The sequence below is a fragment of the Debaryomyces fabryi genome (genome assembly GCF_001447935.2).
Source record: "Debaryomyces fabryi strain CBS 789 chromosome Unknown contig00109, whole genome shotgun sequence".
In the NCBI taxonomy this organism is placed as follows: Eukaryota; Fungi; Ascomycota; class Pichiomycetes; order Serinales; family Debaryomycetaceae; genus Debaryomyces; species Debaryomyces fabryi.
The window spans coordinates 1-16,203 of NW_015385535.1; the positions used below are offsets into that span (position 1 = coordinate 1).

At 34.6% G+C, this 16,203-nt stretch overlaps 9 protein-coding genes across 9 annotated transcripts; 6 read left to right on the plus strand and 3 right to left on the minus strand.

Moving 5' to 3' along the window:
* Window positions 1–751: 751 nt before the first annotated feature.
* NPT1 (nicotinate phosphoribosyltransferase) lies at window positions 752–2,020 on the plus strand (the record flags this gene model as incomplete). Its single annotated transcript, XM_015613068.1, has 1 exon — window positions 752–2,020. The coding sequence occupies one exon, from the start codon at window positions 752–754 to the stop codon at window positions 2,018–2,020; it is 1,269 nt and encodes a 422-aa protein (XP_015466084.1).
* A 145-nt stretch (window positions 2,021–2,165) lies between these two features.
* On the plus strand, window positions 2,166–5,132 carry KAP120 (Kap120p; the record flags this gene model as incomplete). Its single annotated transcript, XM_015613069.1, has 1 exon — window positions 2,166–5,132. The coding sequence occupies one exon, from the start codon at window positions 2,166–2,168 to the stop codon at window positions 5,130–5,132; it is 2,967 nt and encodes a 988-aa protein (XP_015466085.1).
* Window positions 5,133–5,278: 146 nt separating this feature from the next.
* COX11 (Cox11p) lies at window positions 5,279–6,064 on the plus strand (the record flags this gene model as incomplete). The annotated part of the gene is made up of 1 exon (XM_015613070.1): window positions 5,279–6,064. One exon carries the CDS (start codon window positions 5,279–5,281, stop codon window positions 6,062–6,064), a length of 786 nt encoding a protein of 261 aa, XP_015466086.1.
* Window positions 6,065–6,708: 644 nt separating this feature from the next.
* On the minus strand, window positions 6,709–8,316 carry MTG2 (putative GTPase; the record flags this gene model as incomplete). Its single annotated transcript, XM_015613071.1, has 1 exon — window positions 6,709–8,316. One exon carries the CDS (start codon window positions 8,314–8,316, stop codon window positions 6,709–6,711), a length of 1,608 nt encoding a protein of 535 aa, XP_015466087.1.
* A 171-nt stretch (window positions 8,317–8,487) lies between these two features.
* On the plus strand, window positions 8,488–9,816 carry DBP8 (ATP-dependent RNA helicase; the record flags this gene model as incomplete). Its single annotated transcript, XM_015613072.1, has 1 exon — window positions 8,488–9,816. One exon carries the CDS (start codon window positions 8,488–8,490, stop codon window positions 9,814–9,816), a length of 1,329 nt encoding a protein of 442 aa, XP_015466088.1.
* A 28-nt stretch (window positions 9,817–9,844) lies between these two features.
* AC631_04244 (uncharacterized protein) lies at window positions 9,845–10,426 on the minus strand (the record flags this gene model as incomplete). Its single annotated transcript, XM_015613073.1, has 1 exon — window positions 9,845–10,426. The coding sequence occupies one exon, from the start codon at window positions 10,424–10,426 to the stop codon at window positions 9,845–9,847; it is 582 nt and encodes a 193-aa protein (XP_015466089.1).
* A 202-nt stretch (window positions 10,427–10,628) lies between these two features.
* On the plus strand, window positions 10,629–12,380 carry BRF1 (transcription factor TFIIIB subunit; the record flags this gene model as incomplete). Its single annotated transcript, XM_015613074.1, has 1 exon — window positions 10,629–12,380. The coding sequence occupies one exon, from the start codon at window positions 10,629–10,631 to the stop codon at window positions 12,378–12,380; it is 1,752 nt and encodes a 583-aa protein (XP_015466090.1).
* A 186-nt stretch (window positions 12,381–12,566) lies between these two features.
* SDA1 (Sda1p) lies at window positions 12,567–14,822 on the plus strand (the record flags this gene model as incomplete). The annotated part of the gene is made up of 1 exon (XM_015613075.1): window positions 12,567–14,822. One exon carries the CDS (start codon window positions 12,567–12,569, stop codon window positions 14,820–14,822), a length of 2,256 nt encoding a protein of 751 aa, XP_015466091.1.
* A 167-nt stretch (window positions 14,823–14,989) lies between these two features.
* On the minus strand, window positions 14,990–15,733 carry HMO1 (Hmo1p; the record flags this gene model as incomplete). Its single annotated transcript, XM_015613076.1, has 1 exon — window positions 14,990–15,733. One exon carries the CDS (start codon window positions 15,731–15,733, stop codon window positions 14,990–14,992), a length of 744 nt encoding a protein of 247 aa, XP_015466092.1.
* Window positions 15,734–16,203: the final 470 nt, after the last annotated feature.

The following is a 16,203-nucleotide window of genomic DNA, read 5'->3' on the forward strand; positions in this document are numbered from 1 at the left end:
TCTTTTTTATTTATTTTTTGATTTTCAAAACAATTAACTTGTCCAGAGATATATGTTGGCTAATAGTTTTATCAATTAGTATGTCGAGCTCCTTTCTTTTTTGACAATGTTACTTTTATAATCGTTTAACTAAGGTTTTATCAAGTCAGAGTGGTTGCAAAATACCTCAAAGTTATTTAGGATACTAAGTAGTACGATATAACTGATTAACACGAAAGGTCCCCCTCTTTCAATACAAGTTACAAATATCACTTTGGTAATCTGTAGCCCATATGCGTATATTTAAATCCAAATTACATGATTATCTTTAAGGTTAAATTTAATGTTCCTGAGTTAATTGGAACTTACACTATGAAATGAGTTAACTAATCATTGTAGTCTAATTCGTACTAGTTATTATATGCTATGCTTAGATCATAAGAGTCCCAACAGATTTCCTAAGATTGTCAAATTACGTTTCCAAGTAAGAAAACCACTTTCGCACGTAACTACCTCGCATTACCATTGGTTCCTGCTATCAATGATTGGGGCTTTTTGTTTATTGTAGGTCTTATTGTACAATATTCTTATAATACTCCTATCTCTCTGTGGCAAGTCTCATTACGGCAAGTCCAGATAAAGTGTTCCTCATTTTAAGTGGTATTATTCAGGCAAGCGAAAATCGTATCGCGAATGCAGTATTTCGAAGTATAACAAACACTAAATAAAGTTTAACTGATACTGTTCGTTATAAACATAGACATAAGTGACGATGACAACGGACATTCCGATTATTTCATCCATATTGGATACTGACTTGTATAAGTTGACAATGCATGCTGCAGTTGTGAAGCATTTCCCAAACGTTCCAGTTGTATATAGATATACAAACAGAACGCCATCAATGGTATTGAACAAAGAAGCAATTGATTGGTTGAAGCATCAAATATCGAAGTTGAGTGAATTAAGGGTCAGTACAGAGGAAATTGAATATTTACGTACAGCATTGCCACAAATGCCGGAGGTATACTTAAAATATTTGGAAACATTTCAATTCTTCCCTGACAAACAAATCAAGTACTTTAATGACGAAGGCAACTTTGAAGAATTTGAAATTGAAATGAGCGGCAAATGGGACGAAACTATCTTATATGAGATTCCATTGTTATCATTGATATCAGAAGCTTATTTTAAATTTGTTGATACCGATTGGAACTACGATGGTCAAGAGGAACGTGCCCAAGACAAGTGTGCACAGTTATTCAAGAATGGGTGCACTTTCAGTGAATTTGGTACTAGACGTAGGAGATCATTCAAGACGCAAGATATAGTTGTGAGGACTCTATCTGATTTCGCTCGAAAGAATCCAGATAAGAAGCACTTTTTAGGAACATCAAATGTATTATTAGCGAAAAAATATGACTTAACACCTATCGGAACAGTAGCTCACGAATGGTTTATGGGTATTGCATCGATTACACAAGACTATACAAATGTCAATAAACTTGCCATGGACTACTGGTTAGATACTTTTGGCCCCGAACATGCCGGTTTGGCTTTAACAGATACATTCGGAACTGATGCGTACTTAAAGGTCTTCACCAAACCCTACACTGATTACTATACTGGTGTAAGACAAGATTCAGGTGATCCTGAATTATTTGCTGAGAAATTAGCAGATCACTATAAGAAGCAAGGGTATGAAGATTTCACTAAAATAATTTGCTTCAGTGATTCCTTAAATATTGAGAAGTGTTTAAAATATAAGCAAAAAGTAAATGGCTTAGGATTAATCCCTTCTTTCGGTATTGGAACATTTTTCACAAACGACTTCATGTCTGTATCTGATCCGTCTGTTAAGTCTGTTCCACTTAATATTGTCATTAAATTGAAAGAGGCTAATGGTAATCCTTCAATCAAAATCAGTGACAATCTTGGTAAAAATATGGGTGATCCAGAAGTCGTATCAAGAGTGAAAAAGGAACTCAATTATGAAGAGCATTCGTGGGCTGAGGGAGATGAAGAGAAGAGATGGAATTAGCTAGTGTAAGTTAATTTATATAGTTAGTATTATGATAGACTGCAAGTTAACTCATCTAAGTAGTGTAAATACCATTATCATGGGGAATAAAATATCATTCATATCATAAAGAATTGCTTCATGTGAAGTATATAAGACTAACGACATGGAATTGAATTACGATAATCTATTAAAGGTGCTAACAGTAGCTAATGATTCGGAGAGAAATTCATATCAGCAGGATGCGGAGTCTCAATTAAAATCTTGGGAATCGCATCCTGGCTACCATTATTTGCTACAGGACATCTACCTCAAGACCGAACTACCATTGCAGATAAGATGGTTAGCCATTATATGCTTCAAGAATGGTGTCGAAAAGTACTGGAGATCTTCGAGGTCTAATGCAATTAGCAAAGAGGAAAAAGCACAGATCAAGGCAAAACTTTTTTGCGTCCTTCATGAAAAGAATAATCAGCTAACCATTCAAAATGCACATTCAACTGCACGTATTGTGAGATTTGATTTCCCTGGAGAATGGCCCTCATTATTTGACGATATAACTAAGAATTTGGAAGAATTTGTCTTCCAGAAAAATGATCTTGTATCGACGAACAATTTGCTCATCATATTGAATCAAATCATCAAAACAGTGTCTATGGTTAGAATTGGAAGAGCAAGACATGCGATGCAAAGTAAGGCACCTATAATTGTTCCAATGTTGATCAAACTATATTTAAAATTCTTTCTGGACTTCACAAGTACGTTAAATTTAGGTTTAATGGAAATCTGCTATCTCTGCTTGAAAAACTTAAGAAGGCTTATTCCTGAGGGATTTGAGCAACCTCATAAAAACCAAGACATTGTAGAATTTTTGAAAATAACTGTTGAGCATTTGCAAGCTTTGATTATGGAGCATGAAAAATACTCATCAGACCTATTGGAGAGATACGGTAAGTGCTACAGCAAGTTATATGTAAACTTGATTAATAATAATCCAACAAGTTTTATATTGTTGCCTTGTTCGCAAAATATAATGTCTACCTTTTTATCTTTATTGGAGCTGAAAGCCCAAGTTATTTATAATAGTAATGAAGAAAATGATTTTTGGGAAACTCTAGCATTAAAGGGTTTCAGTATTTTGAAGAAAATGATAACATATATTTATAAGAAAGGTGCTATAACTTTGAAACAAAGAAATGACAAAGAAGAAGTGCAGAATGCAATTAATAAACTTTCTCAGAAGTTTTTTACCACTAACGTAGTTCAGCATTTATGTGACTTGATTATAAATTGGTATCTTAGATTGAAACCTTCAGACTTGGAGAGTTGGCTTTTAGAACCAGAGGAATGGTGTAACGAAGAATTATCTTCAAGCTGGGAGTTCCAAATAAGACCATGTGCTGAAAATTTCTATCAGGACTTGATAAAGTATTTCAGAGACGATTTATCTGGATTTATTTTGAATAAATTATCAAATGGGTTAATGAATAATGAATCAACTGACGATATTTTAATAAAAGATTCAATTTTATGCACATTTCAATTATCGGCTAGTTCTATTGCAGACAATGTTGATTTCGATAAGCTTTTGCGAGATATCCTCATTCCGGAAGGGTTAAGAAATGATCTGACCGATTGTAAAGTTTTGAAAAGAAGAATTTGTTTAATTATAAGTGAGTGGGCATTAATTAAGTGCTCAGCTGAAAGCCGAGTTTCTATTTATAAATTACTTATTACTTTTTTGCAGCCTGACAATAAAATCAATGATAAAGTTGTCAAATTAACCGCAATACAAACACTCAGAATTGTCATTGATGATTGGGATTTCAATAAACTTGATTTCCAACCATTTTTGCAAGAATTTGTTGGCCTTTCAATTAACATCTTAACAGAGATGAACTTCACTGAATCGAAATTGTACGTCTTAAACACGTTAGCTATATTAATAGCAAGGTTCAATCCATTAATAGATCATAATACATTAATCCGTATTCTCTCAGTCATTCCCGATTACTGGAATTCTTCAGAAAGTGAAAATGAGTCAATATTAAAAAATTCTTTATTAAGGATATTGAAGAATTTGGTTATCTCTTTGAATGATAATTCGTTTGAAACATATTCAATTGCCATACCATTGATTCGTAATTGTTGTTCTGAAAATTCGGATCTTTATTCGTTATTATCTGAAGACGGCTATGACTTATGGTTAGCTCTTTTGCAATATTGTCCAAATTCGCAAGTTAATAATAGTGAAATATTGAGATTATCTGAATTAATTCAGTTTGGGTTAGTTAATTCAACTGAGATACTTCCAGTAATTTTGTCCATCACTAGAAGCTACGCATTAATTTCGCCAGATTTATTTAGAGGCGATTTAGGATTAGAATTATTCAGAATTTTATCAGGCTATATGTCCAATATGAGGGATGATTCATATTCAATATTTGTTTCTTTTATGGACGTTTTATTTTTGAGGGAAATTCAGGATGAGTCCTTTGTTAATATTCTTATTTCCAGTGGACTTTTCAATGCAATGTTAAATTACTCCTTGGATCCAAATCAGTCCATTGTCTCTGCTAACAAAATGTTTTTGGTCTTCTCTAGATTGGCCTACAAGTCGGGTGAAGCCTTCTTGCAAATTTTAGATCATTTATCTATTGACTCTTCTAGGTTCCTAGACACTTGGTTAGAGTATTACAACCGTAATGGAAACCCGCGTAATAAAAAGATTAATTTGTTAGGATTGCTTTCCCTAATTTCTGATGCCATCCCAAAAAAGAACGAAGCTGTTTCGCTTAAATTTGCTGATATTACTAAACGAGCTTTACTATTCTTAGAAGAAATTAATGAAACTGTGGATGGAAATTGCATGGCTTATAATCAGGATTTCGTTTATGAAGACATTGATGAATATTGTTATTTAGATCCTAACATCAAACCACATGGAGAAAAGATAAGATATCAGATTTTGCTTAATGAGAATGATCCAGTTTACAAAATAAATGTTAGAAATTTCTTAGTTGAAGTAATAAACAGGTTACGAGCAACCCTACAGGAATCTGACTTCAATCAATTAATGACAATGAATGATCAATATTCACTTGAAAGATTACAATCTTTAGTACCTAATTAGCATTTTATAGACATTTAATAATAGTATGTAATTTAGTTCCTGTGTAGTACTCGCTCGCATAAATGAAAAAAAGTGAATTGGATTTTTTAAACAAGTTTATCATTAGCCAAATTCAATACCATATGGAAAGATAAAATAACTCAAGAATGTTTAAAGCTGGCAGAATTGGATTATTAGTAAATTCTCCAATTATCTATAAAAATAACATTTTTCTGTTAAATATTAGAAGATTACATCTTACTCCAAAAGCATTTCAGAAACTGGATAACCAACTGAGAGAATTTTATCGTCAGAAATTGCAAAAAGTATCTAATGACAGACTCGAAAGAGCTCGTTTTAAGAATAGAACTGCTGCTTACTATACTGCATCTGTCATTGTTCTTTTCTTAGCAGCGGGATTTGCGGCAGTGCCACTTTATAGAGCAATTTGTCAAAGAACTGGATACGGTGGAACACCCATCACTGATTCTACTAGGTTCACGCCGGATAAGCTTATTCCAGTTGATACTAATAAAAGGATAAGAATTCAATTTACATGTCAGGCATCAGGGATTTTGCCTTGGAAATTTACTCCTCAACAAAGAGAAGTCTACGTTGTGCCAGGTGAAACTGCATTGGCTTTCTATAAAGCGAAGAATATGTCAAAGGAAGATATAATAGGTATGGCTACTTACTCTGTTACCCCAGAAGTAGTTGCCCCATATTTTAACAAGATTCAGTGTTTCTGTTTTGAAGAACAAAGGCTTAGTGCGGGAGAAGAAGTTGACATGCCCGTTTTCTTTTTTATAGATCCTGACTTCGCTAAAGATCCACAAATGAGGAACGTCGAGGATGTTGTATTGAATTATTCATTTTTTAGAGCTTCCTATAGCGATGGTGAATTGGCTGCTGTACCAGTTGGAAAAGTAGAAATGAAAGCTTCAATTCAGTAAAACCATAATAAATTCTGTAAATATTAACCAAAGTATATCAAAGACACTTGTATATATACCTATTTAAGTATAAATTTACTTCTATATGAAATTAAAATTAATTTGACTATGCAATCGACTTGCTACTATTATCAATTTATAGTACATTTCGTAATTTATAACTTGGCCGCAATCATGAGTAGTTAATTTCAATTGAATAATTAAACTTAAAATACTGGTGATAACTATCATGTTAAATGCTTATTTTATTAAAGCAGTCATTTGTTGCATTGTTTCGTATTAAGATTTGACTCTTTGAAGTTCTTAACAATATACTTAGATTTTGCTCCATTCTTGAAAAATTCTTCAAAATTCTACAAAAATTATTAAATTCAGAAAAAAATTAAAATACAGAAAAAGAGTTCATTAATAAGGAAATACAAACACCCAAATGAGTATTTACATCTAGTTAAAGTCTCTTGATGTATAAGTTGTTTTGTTTTACATTGAAAGTGGGTGATATATAATGTACTGAAAATTCGCACCCAATTTAAAAAGTATTTATTAACAGATAGAAGTTTATGTATATACAAGGTATTAGGTTACGTATAATCAATGCGTGGATAAGGTGGCCACGCAAAGCACCAACAGGTTTATTTACAAGACTATTTTTGAGCAGTTTCACTCATCATTTTGATACACTTTTCAATATTCTCGCCACGAATTGCGCATACGGGTACAATTTTCCAAGCCCTATTTTCAGTGAATTTTCTTAAATCGTTATACTTGTCAATTTTTTGTTCTAAATCAGCTTTTGTTGCAACTATCAATACTTTCTTATTAGACATCCGTTTAGGTCCTACCTCATTAATCAAAGTCAATAAATCTTCTATTGGGTTTTTCGATTCTAAAGATATAACAAAGACCAAACCTCCAGACCTTTCTACATGTCTCAAGAAATCAAGGCCCATACCTTTGTTTTCCGATGCACCTTTAATTATTCCAGGAATATCAGCCACTGTGAATGGATCCTTATCAATTGATGTGAATATTGTTCCTATAGTTGGCTGTAAAGTAGTAAATTCCCAGTGTCCAACTCTTGGTCTGGCTTTTGATATGGCCCTTAATAGTGTTGACTTACCAGCATTTGGTAATCCAACTAAGCCCAAATCAGCAATTAATTTTAATTCTAGCAAAAAGAATTTAGTTAACCCTGTTCTTCCCATTTTACAAAATTTTGGATTTCTAATATCTTTCGTTAAAAAGTGCATATTTCCCATACCTCCCTTTCCTCCTTTGATTAGTAAGACAGGTTTAGAGGTGGGCTTATCAAAGTCAATTCCCATCATTGGGAAATTATCTTCGTATAATTCTTCATTTATTATTTCCGTATCATATTCTTTAACCTTTTCATTTAAATCATTGAAAAATTTCCTCTCAAGAAAATAATCTTCTTCTTTCTCTTTGAAAATCCATCCTTCGCCTGCTTTGAAACTTTCCCTAAAAAATTGGATATAATCGTTTTTAAGGCCAGTACCTTTAATATTCAAATTAATTTGATCCAAATTTTGTTGGGTTGCCTGTAAATACTTCCGGAGTTCGAGAGGATCTGGAACCCATCTGACGGTGGTACCAACAGGAACTTCAATAATGACATCTTCGCCATTTTTACCATCTAATTGCTTTCCCATTCCTTGGGTTCCGTCTCTCGCTTCATACGATCTTTTAACTTTATGCAATGAGGTAATGTTGTTAACCGCATTGACATAAATATTTCCCCCATAACCACCATCTCCACCATCAGGAGGTCCCATGGGCCGAAATGCATCTCTAAAAAACGACGCCGATCCATTACCACCTTTGCCGCTTTTCACTCTGATAAGCTTTAAATCTATGAAAGTTCTCTGTTCGCTTTTACGTGCTTGTTTATACTTCGAAAATCCATGAAATACGTTATGGGTATGGTGTTCGTTTCCCATGAAATAATCCTGTAATGTCATTTGAATGTCAGAAAGCCCATTTTTATCAACGCCTAAGAGTTTATACTTAATGTTATCCAAATATTGAACTTTGGATTCGTCATTATCTGATTCATTCACTTTGCTGATGATGCAATCTGGCTCAGGTATATCTTCTTCAGTGGAGCCTTCCAAGTCATTTAACCATTGGTCATTTATGTTAGACTCTAAATTCACTTTATTAAAACAACGTGAAGTCTTGCTAAAGCACCTCCGAAAGCTTAATGGAGCATAAGCATGCCTGATACTTAACATTTATGCAATAAGTTAATTGCTTATAGATTCTTTGTATTCAGTATCTTCTTTTAAGTATTCTTTTCACGTGATCTCATTAACATAATTTTTTTTTAATCTAAAAGCCGCTCGATGGAACCATAAGTAGCTAATCAAATAAGCAATATCATATAACTCATAACTAACTTGAACATGTCGTTCGAAGAACTCGGGGTATCTAAATGGTTATCCGAAGCATTGAATTCAATGAAAATTCATACTCCAACGAGTATTCAATCTGCATGTATTCCAAAAATTCTCAAAGGCCATGATTGTATTGGTGGTGCTAAGACAGGTAGTGGTAAAACAATTGCATTTGCAGCTCCGATGCTTACTCAGTGGTCAGAAGATCCCTCAGGGATATACGGACTTGTTTTGACACCCACCAGAGAGTTAGCGTTACAGATAGCAGAACAATTTGCTGCATTGGGATCATCCATGAATATCAAAGTGAGTGTGATTGTGGGTGGTGAAGATATCGTCAAACAAGCTTTAGAATTACAGAGGAGACCACATTTTGTGATTGCTACTCCAGGTAGACTAGCTGATCATATTTTAAATAGCGGTGAAGACACCGTTTGTGGTTTGAGAAGGGTTAAATATTTGATTCTAGATGAGGCAGATAGACTTTTGAGTAATAGTTTCGGAGGTGATTTGGAAAGATGCTTTAAAATATTACCTTCATCAGAAAAGAGGCAGACTTTGCTATTCACAGCTACGGTTACAGACGCTGTACGCGCTTTGAAAGACAAGCCGGTTCCAAAGGGAAAATTACCTGTCTTTATCCATGAAGTTGAAACTGTTGATAAGGTAGCGATTCCCTCCACTTTACTGGTAAAATATGTGTTTGTGCCATCATATGTTAAGGAGGCATATTTAAACAGTATCTTGAATTTACCCCAATATAGCGATTCGTTAAGTATAATATTCACTAATAGAACAGCAACTGCCGAATTATTAAGAAGAACATTAAGAAAATTGGATTTTAGAGTGGCTTCATTGCATTCTGAAATGCCTCAAACAGAAAGAACAAATTCATTGCATAGATTTAAAGCAGGAGCAGCCAAAATATTAATTGCAACTGATGTTGCTTCAAGAGGTTTAGATATACCAACTGTAGAATTGGTAGTAAATTACGATATACCTGCAGATGCAGATGATTTCATCCATAGAGTTGGTAGAACAGCAAGAGCAGGAAGAAAGGGTGATGCTATATCTATCGTTGCTGAAAAGGACGTCGATAGGATTTTGGCTATCGAGGAGAGGATAAATAAGAAGATGGAATTGATAGAAGATATTAGTGATAATAAGGTGATCAAGGATTCTTTGAATAAGACTAGTGTTGCAAAGAGAGAGGCCTTAATGGATATGGATAGAGAGAATTTCGGAGAGAAGAGAAAGATTAACAAAAGTAAACGTCAAGCAAAGGAAGATATTATTTCAACAAATGAACCAAAGAAGAAAAAGAAAAACCATAAATAACCCAGGAAATAAATAAAGCATTATAGATTTATGTAGACTCTTCTAAGTATCCTTCTATAATTAATGATACACTGATAGCGATTAACGTGATAATTATGCTCGTCATACAAATCACCGTAGCAAGATTATTGAAATTGTATGTCTCGATCTTGTGTTTAGCATACCGTTTAATCGTGATAAAATAATTAACCCCACTGATAACCAATACACAAAGGGATAAGACGAATAATATAAACGAAATTACCGTAGAATACTTAGAATTGTTGAATGGCGGTTCTTTCTTCCCGCTTTTCCCTGAAGAATCTAACTTGAAGTTTATGACTATTCCTAATGCTGTGAAAAATAACGAAGTTGCAAATCTAATGAATGATAAGAAAGTACGCTCCAGCTGCAATACATCTCTTGGCTCTGATGAAGACACTTTCATTATCAAACTATACGGTAATCTCCCTAATAAAGTCAGGCGTTCTGATAGGGATATCTCATGGTCGTAGTCTTCGTGCTCTGAAATTTCAGTTTGAATAGTGCTTTCGGGTATTTCAATTGATTCTTGTAACCTAAACCTGTTTAGCTGAGTGAACGTGTCATCACCGTTAATATTATTACTCATCTCGTACCTATGTCCTTATCTGCTAATAACTGTGTCCCTATATATACATATCAACCTCTTTGCAGAAATATCGTGCGTGTACCACACTAGAAATAACAAAAAATAAATCTATTATACCTTATAGACTTGTTTATAACGCCATATAAGCAAAGAATATTTGATATAGAAGACATAATAGACTAAGTCAAGTAAACCAAGCAAGATGAAGAACTCGAAGAAGAATGCATGTCGAAATTGTGGCCACACAAATTTTACTGTGGACAGATATACAGCAGCAGGAGATATTTCCTGTTCAAGATGTGGAACAGTCCAAGTAGAAAATCCGATTGTTAGTGAGGTGCAATTTGGAGAATCGTCATCAGGAGCAGCCATGGTTCAAGGTGCCATGGTTGGTGCAGATCAAGCTAGAGCTACATTTAACGGCAGACAGAATGCGATGGAAAGTAGAGAACAAACGTTAGCGAACGGTAAAAAGAAGATCAGAAGAATTGCAACTGCTTTGAAAATACCTGATTATATTGCGGACGCAGCTGGTGCCTGGTTTAGATTGGCATTAACGAACAATTTTGTTCAAGGGAGGAGATCACAGAATGTTCTTGCGGCTTGTTTGTATGTTGCATGCAGAAAGGAAAAAACGCATCATATGTTAATAGACTTTAGTTCACGTTTGCAGATTTCAGTTTATTCATTGGGTGCAACATTTTTAAAGATGGTTAAAACATTACATATAACGTCGTTGCCGTTAGCAGACCCCTCACTTTTCATTCAACATTTTGCTGAGAAGCTTAACTTCCGCGATCAAAATAGTAAGGTTATTAAAGATGCGGTGAAATTAGCGCAGAGAATGGCTAATGATTGGATCCATGAAGGTAGACGTCCCGCAGGTGTGGCCGGGGCCTGTGTTTTATTAGCGGCTAGAATGAATAATTTCAGAAGAACTCATGCAGAGATAGTTGCAGTTGCCCATGTTGCAGAAGAAACATTGCAGCGTAGGTTGAATGAGTTCAAGAAGACTAAGTCTGGTGAATTAACTGTTGAATCATTTAGAGAGTCCCTAGATACCGAAGTTTCTAATCCTCCATCATTTGATAGAAATCGTGATTTGGAGTTGAAATTAGCCAAACAATTAAAAGATAAAGAAGCCGCATTAAAGAAATTTGAAGAGTTAGCAAAAAGTAGGAATAATACGCCCGATTATGATAGTGATGCCTCTGATGAAGAACCAACAAAAAAGCAAGATTTGCAAGATATAATAGAAGATAACCGTCTCAAGAATCAACAATCAAAAAAGGATAAACTCTTAAAGACTATCTTGAAGGATTGTGATTTATCCGAGAATGAAATATCAGAGCAATTAGCTAGAATTATCCAAAACCAACGGAAAAGCTTACAGAACTCCATGTATATGATACCATCTGAGTTGCAAAGAACTACTGATGAAGAAGAAAAGATAGACATAGATAAGCCTCGTAATTTGGTGAAGAATTTGCCCAAAACCGAGGACTTATTATCAAAGATATCATCGGACCCCAAGGACTTTGATGACCTTGACGATTCAGAATTAGATCATTTCTTGTTAACTGAAGACGAATATAAACTTAAAGAAAGGTTATGGACAGGTTTAAACCACGACTTTATAGTTGCCCAAGAAAAGAAGCGCTTAAAGCAAGAAACAGATGAGTTAACTGGTAATACTTCTGGTGCAAACCGAAAGAAACGTCGTCAAACGAAAAATTCAATTGCAGGTGTGGAGGGTATTGACGGTGATTTTAACGAAATGGGTATTAATGATGCATTGGCAGGCATAGGTGTTGATGAAGCCACTGGTGAACCTTTGACTGCGGCAGATAGTGCCAAAAGAATGCTTTCAAAGAAGTCATTCTCAAAGAAAATTAATTATGCAACTCTTGGTGATTTGTTCGATGATAATAAGGCTGGAAAAATTGGGATATAGTATATAGTATATAGTGAATAGATAAATGCAAAATCTTTGTTATCAATGGTTCTAAGCCCGCGACTATTTTTTTTTGTCGCAATTTTTTTTTTTTGTTAGTGCGATGGGATGAGGAATAAATAGTACTTGAAATATTCTGGAGATAGAAAAAGTATAGAATATCTTTTAAAGTTATAAAGTTCAGACATGGGTAAAAGAAGAAGAGCTGCTATTTTACCAACTAACATTATTTTGTTACAAAATGTTGTTCGTCGTGATCCAGAATCGTATTATGAAGAATTCGTACAACAATATTCTCATTACGAATCTTTGAGAGATATCTTTTTAATGAACCCTTCAGGAGCTAGTAAGGGAACTGAATTTGGTGAGTTGATTGGTTTTGTTTCAGCGGTGTGTGATTGTTATCCAAAAGAAACGAGCAACTATCCTGATGAATTGAAGAATCTTTTATTGAACAATCACAGAGATTTATCACCAGAATTAAGGGAAAAAATTATTCAATGTTTAACTATGTTAAGAAACAAGGGTACTGTTTCGGCAGAATCCTTGATTCAAACAATTTTTCCATTGTTATCCGCATATAGTAATTCATCTGCTGCTTCAGTGAGTGGCCAACACATCAAAGCTTTAAGACATCAAATTTACAGTACATTGATTTCACTTTTAAAATCGGTAAATACTGGAGCCAAAAACCAGAAATTAAACAGATCTACTCAAGCTTTATTATTTAATTTATTAGAACAAAGAGATGCACAAGGATTATGGGCTACAAAATTAACTAGAGAATTATGGAGAAGAGGTATCTGGGATGATTCTAGAACAGTAGAAATCATGACACAAGCTGCTTTGCACCCTGATGTTAAGGTGGCTATAGCAGGTACTAAATTCTTTTTGGGTGCTGATAAAGAAAGGGAAGAAAATTTTGAAGATGACAGTTCAGATGATGAAAGGTTTGATATGGGAGCATTAAAACATAGAATGCAAATCCAAAAGAAATCGCTTAAGAAAACTAAAAAGTTAGAACAGGCAGTGAAAACAATTAAAAAGAAAAGCAATGCTAAACAATCTACAACATATTTGAATTTTTCGGCTATTCATTTGTTAAGAGATCCTCAAGGATTTGCTGAACAATTGTTCGAGAAACACTTGAGTGGAAAAAATTCTAATAGATTTGATTTAGATCAAAAAATCATGTTTATGAACTTGATTTCCAGATTAATTGGTACGCATAAGTTAACTGTTCTTGGAATATATTCATTCTTCTTAAAGTATTTAACTCCAAAACAAAGAAATGTTACTCAAATTATGGCTGCTGCTGCGCAAGCATCCCATGATTTGGTCCCTCCAGAATCAATTTCAACTGTTGTTCGTAAGATTGCCGATGAGTTCGTTAGTGATGGTGTTGCAACGGAAGTTGCATCTGCAGGTATTAACACTATTAGAGAAATCTTATCGAGGGCACCTTTGGCTATTGATGCTACATTATTACAAGATTTAACGGAATATAAGGGATCTAAAGCTAAGGCAGTTATGCTGGCTGCAAGATCTTTAATTACGTTGTATAGAGAAGTTGCACCACAAATGTTATTAAAGAAAGATAGAGGTAAAACAGCAAGTATGGGATTACAATCAGGAGAAAAGAATAAAGGACCTCAATTCGGGGTTGAAGGTTCTGTCGTTACTTCTATTCCAGGTATTGAATTATTGGCCAAATGGAAGCAAGAAAATGGAAATGGCGAAGATGATGAAAACAACTTAGAAAACTGGGAAGTGGAAGAAGGTAATACAAGCGATATCGAAGGTGATTGGGTTACAGTCGAATCTGACAAGGAGTATGATATTAGTGACTCTGAAGATGAGAAGGATGTTAAGGAAGATGATGCTAAACCACAAGATGAAGACGATTCAGAATTGGATCTTTCTTCTGATGAACAAGATGAGGGCGAAAAGGATGATGATGAGGAAGATAGACCCGCTAAGAAATTGAAGACCACAGACAATTCGGAAGAAAAGAAAGAAGATGCTATGGATGCAGAAAAAGCAATGGCTGAATTATTGTCTAGTAGAATATTAACTCCAGCGGATTTTGCAAAATTAGAAGAATTGAAAGTCCAAGCAGGTGTGGAAAAGGCATTGGGTATTAAGCACAACGAAGAAGAAGTGGATTCGACAACTTTGGTTGGTAAAGTTAAATACAAGCAATTACGTGAAGAGAGAATTGCACAAGCTAGAGAAGGTAAAGACGACCGTGAAAAGTTTGGTTCTAGAAGAGGTAAGAGAGATGCTCCTCACTCTACCACTAATAGAGAGAAGGCAAGAAAGAAGAATTTCGTTATGATGATTCATAAAAAATCTGTCCAAGGTAAACAAAAGTTGTCATTACGTGATAGGCAAAAGGTTTTACGTGCTCATATCACCAAGCAGAAGAAACAAGGTCATTAAAATGTATAGTAGGATTTCGATATACATAAATATTAAACAATTTATAGTAATACAAACATTGACATAAAAATTAAATAAATACACTAGACAACAATAATAATACAATTATTAAAAGTATTAATTAAATACAAACAAGAAGCGAATGAGCAAGAAACTGACTTATAGATCTAGGATTTTTCCGATTTTTCTGATTTCTTAGACTTCTTAGACTTTTTAGGTTCCTTGTCAGTCTTGTCAGATTTTTCGGTTTCATCCAGTTTCTTTGATTCAGATTTACGCTTCTTTGATTCCGATTTGACCTTCTTTACAGGCTCAATAGTAGGAGCAGTAATTTGTTCAATCGACTTTGGTTCAATCTGGCCGACATCTGGTTTTCCGGCCTTGTATGCGTCTTTCAAGACATTGTATTGCTGCAATTCATTTTGGTACTTGCTTTGCCATTTAGCCTTTTCTTCTGGACTGATCGAGCTCCAACGTTCCTTGATAATTTCGTTCAATTCGGATGCCGATAAAGGAGTTAAACCTTGCTTGGCTCTTTCTTGACGGATTTGATCACGAGTGTAAAACGAGTAAGCGAAGTAGATGGTCAATGGCTTCTTTGGAGCATTGGGGTCTTTTTCAACCTTCTTTCTCTTTTTCTTTTCTTCTGGTTGTGCCTCACCACCATTAGCGGTTGCACCAGAAGCTGCTGCAGGCGAAGATGCTTCTTCTACTCCTGGAACAGCGGCAGAAGTGCTGCTAGCAATATTGTTCAATGTCGAAGCCAAATTGTTTAATGACTCTCCATTAAGGTTTTCAGTTGACGATGCTTTGTAAAAATTGACGGTTGCAGTTGCTGCATCTTGTGCGGCCTTAGAAAGTTCAAAAAGCGAGGCAACAAGTGCATCTTTAGCGTTTTTAAGTTCTGACATACTTTATGTTTAGAAATTCAACAATATTCAGTCCGATTTGTTGTTAGTTATAATCTAGTCCTAAAATATTTGTGTCCACAATTATAATTTTGTTCGAAAAACAACACCGGGGGGCTCGCGGCGGACGACGTCCAATTTACCGCACTCCGCCCTTAGCAAATTAGTGAGTGATTATTATTATATTGGCAAATTTACTCGCATTCACAAAAATCGGTGCGAATGATACCAAACTTGTTTACCGATTGCTGTGAAGAATAATACAAAGAGTCATTATGTTAGAGCATCAACATTTTGCACCCAGTAATACATATCTTTTTGAAAACTCCATATATCGATGAGAACATCTATATATTATAATGGATATCCAAAAAGACTAAACAAATTGTTAACATGAAAAATTGGCTACTTTTCAGTGATATTCGAGAGATGTTAGTGTAGCTGTCTATTATTAAGGCAGAATATAGCTACGA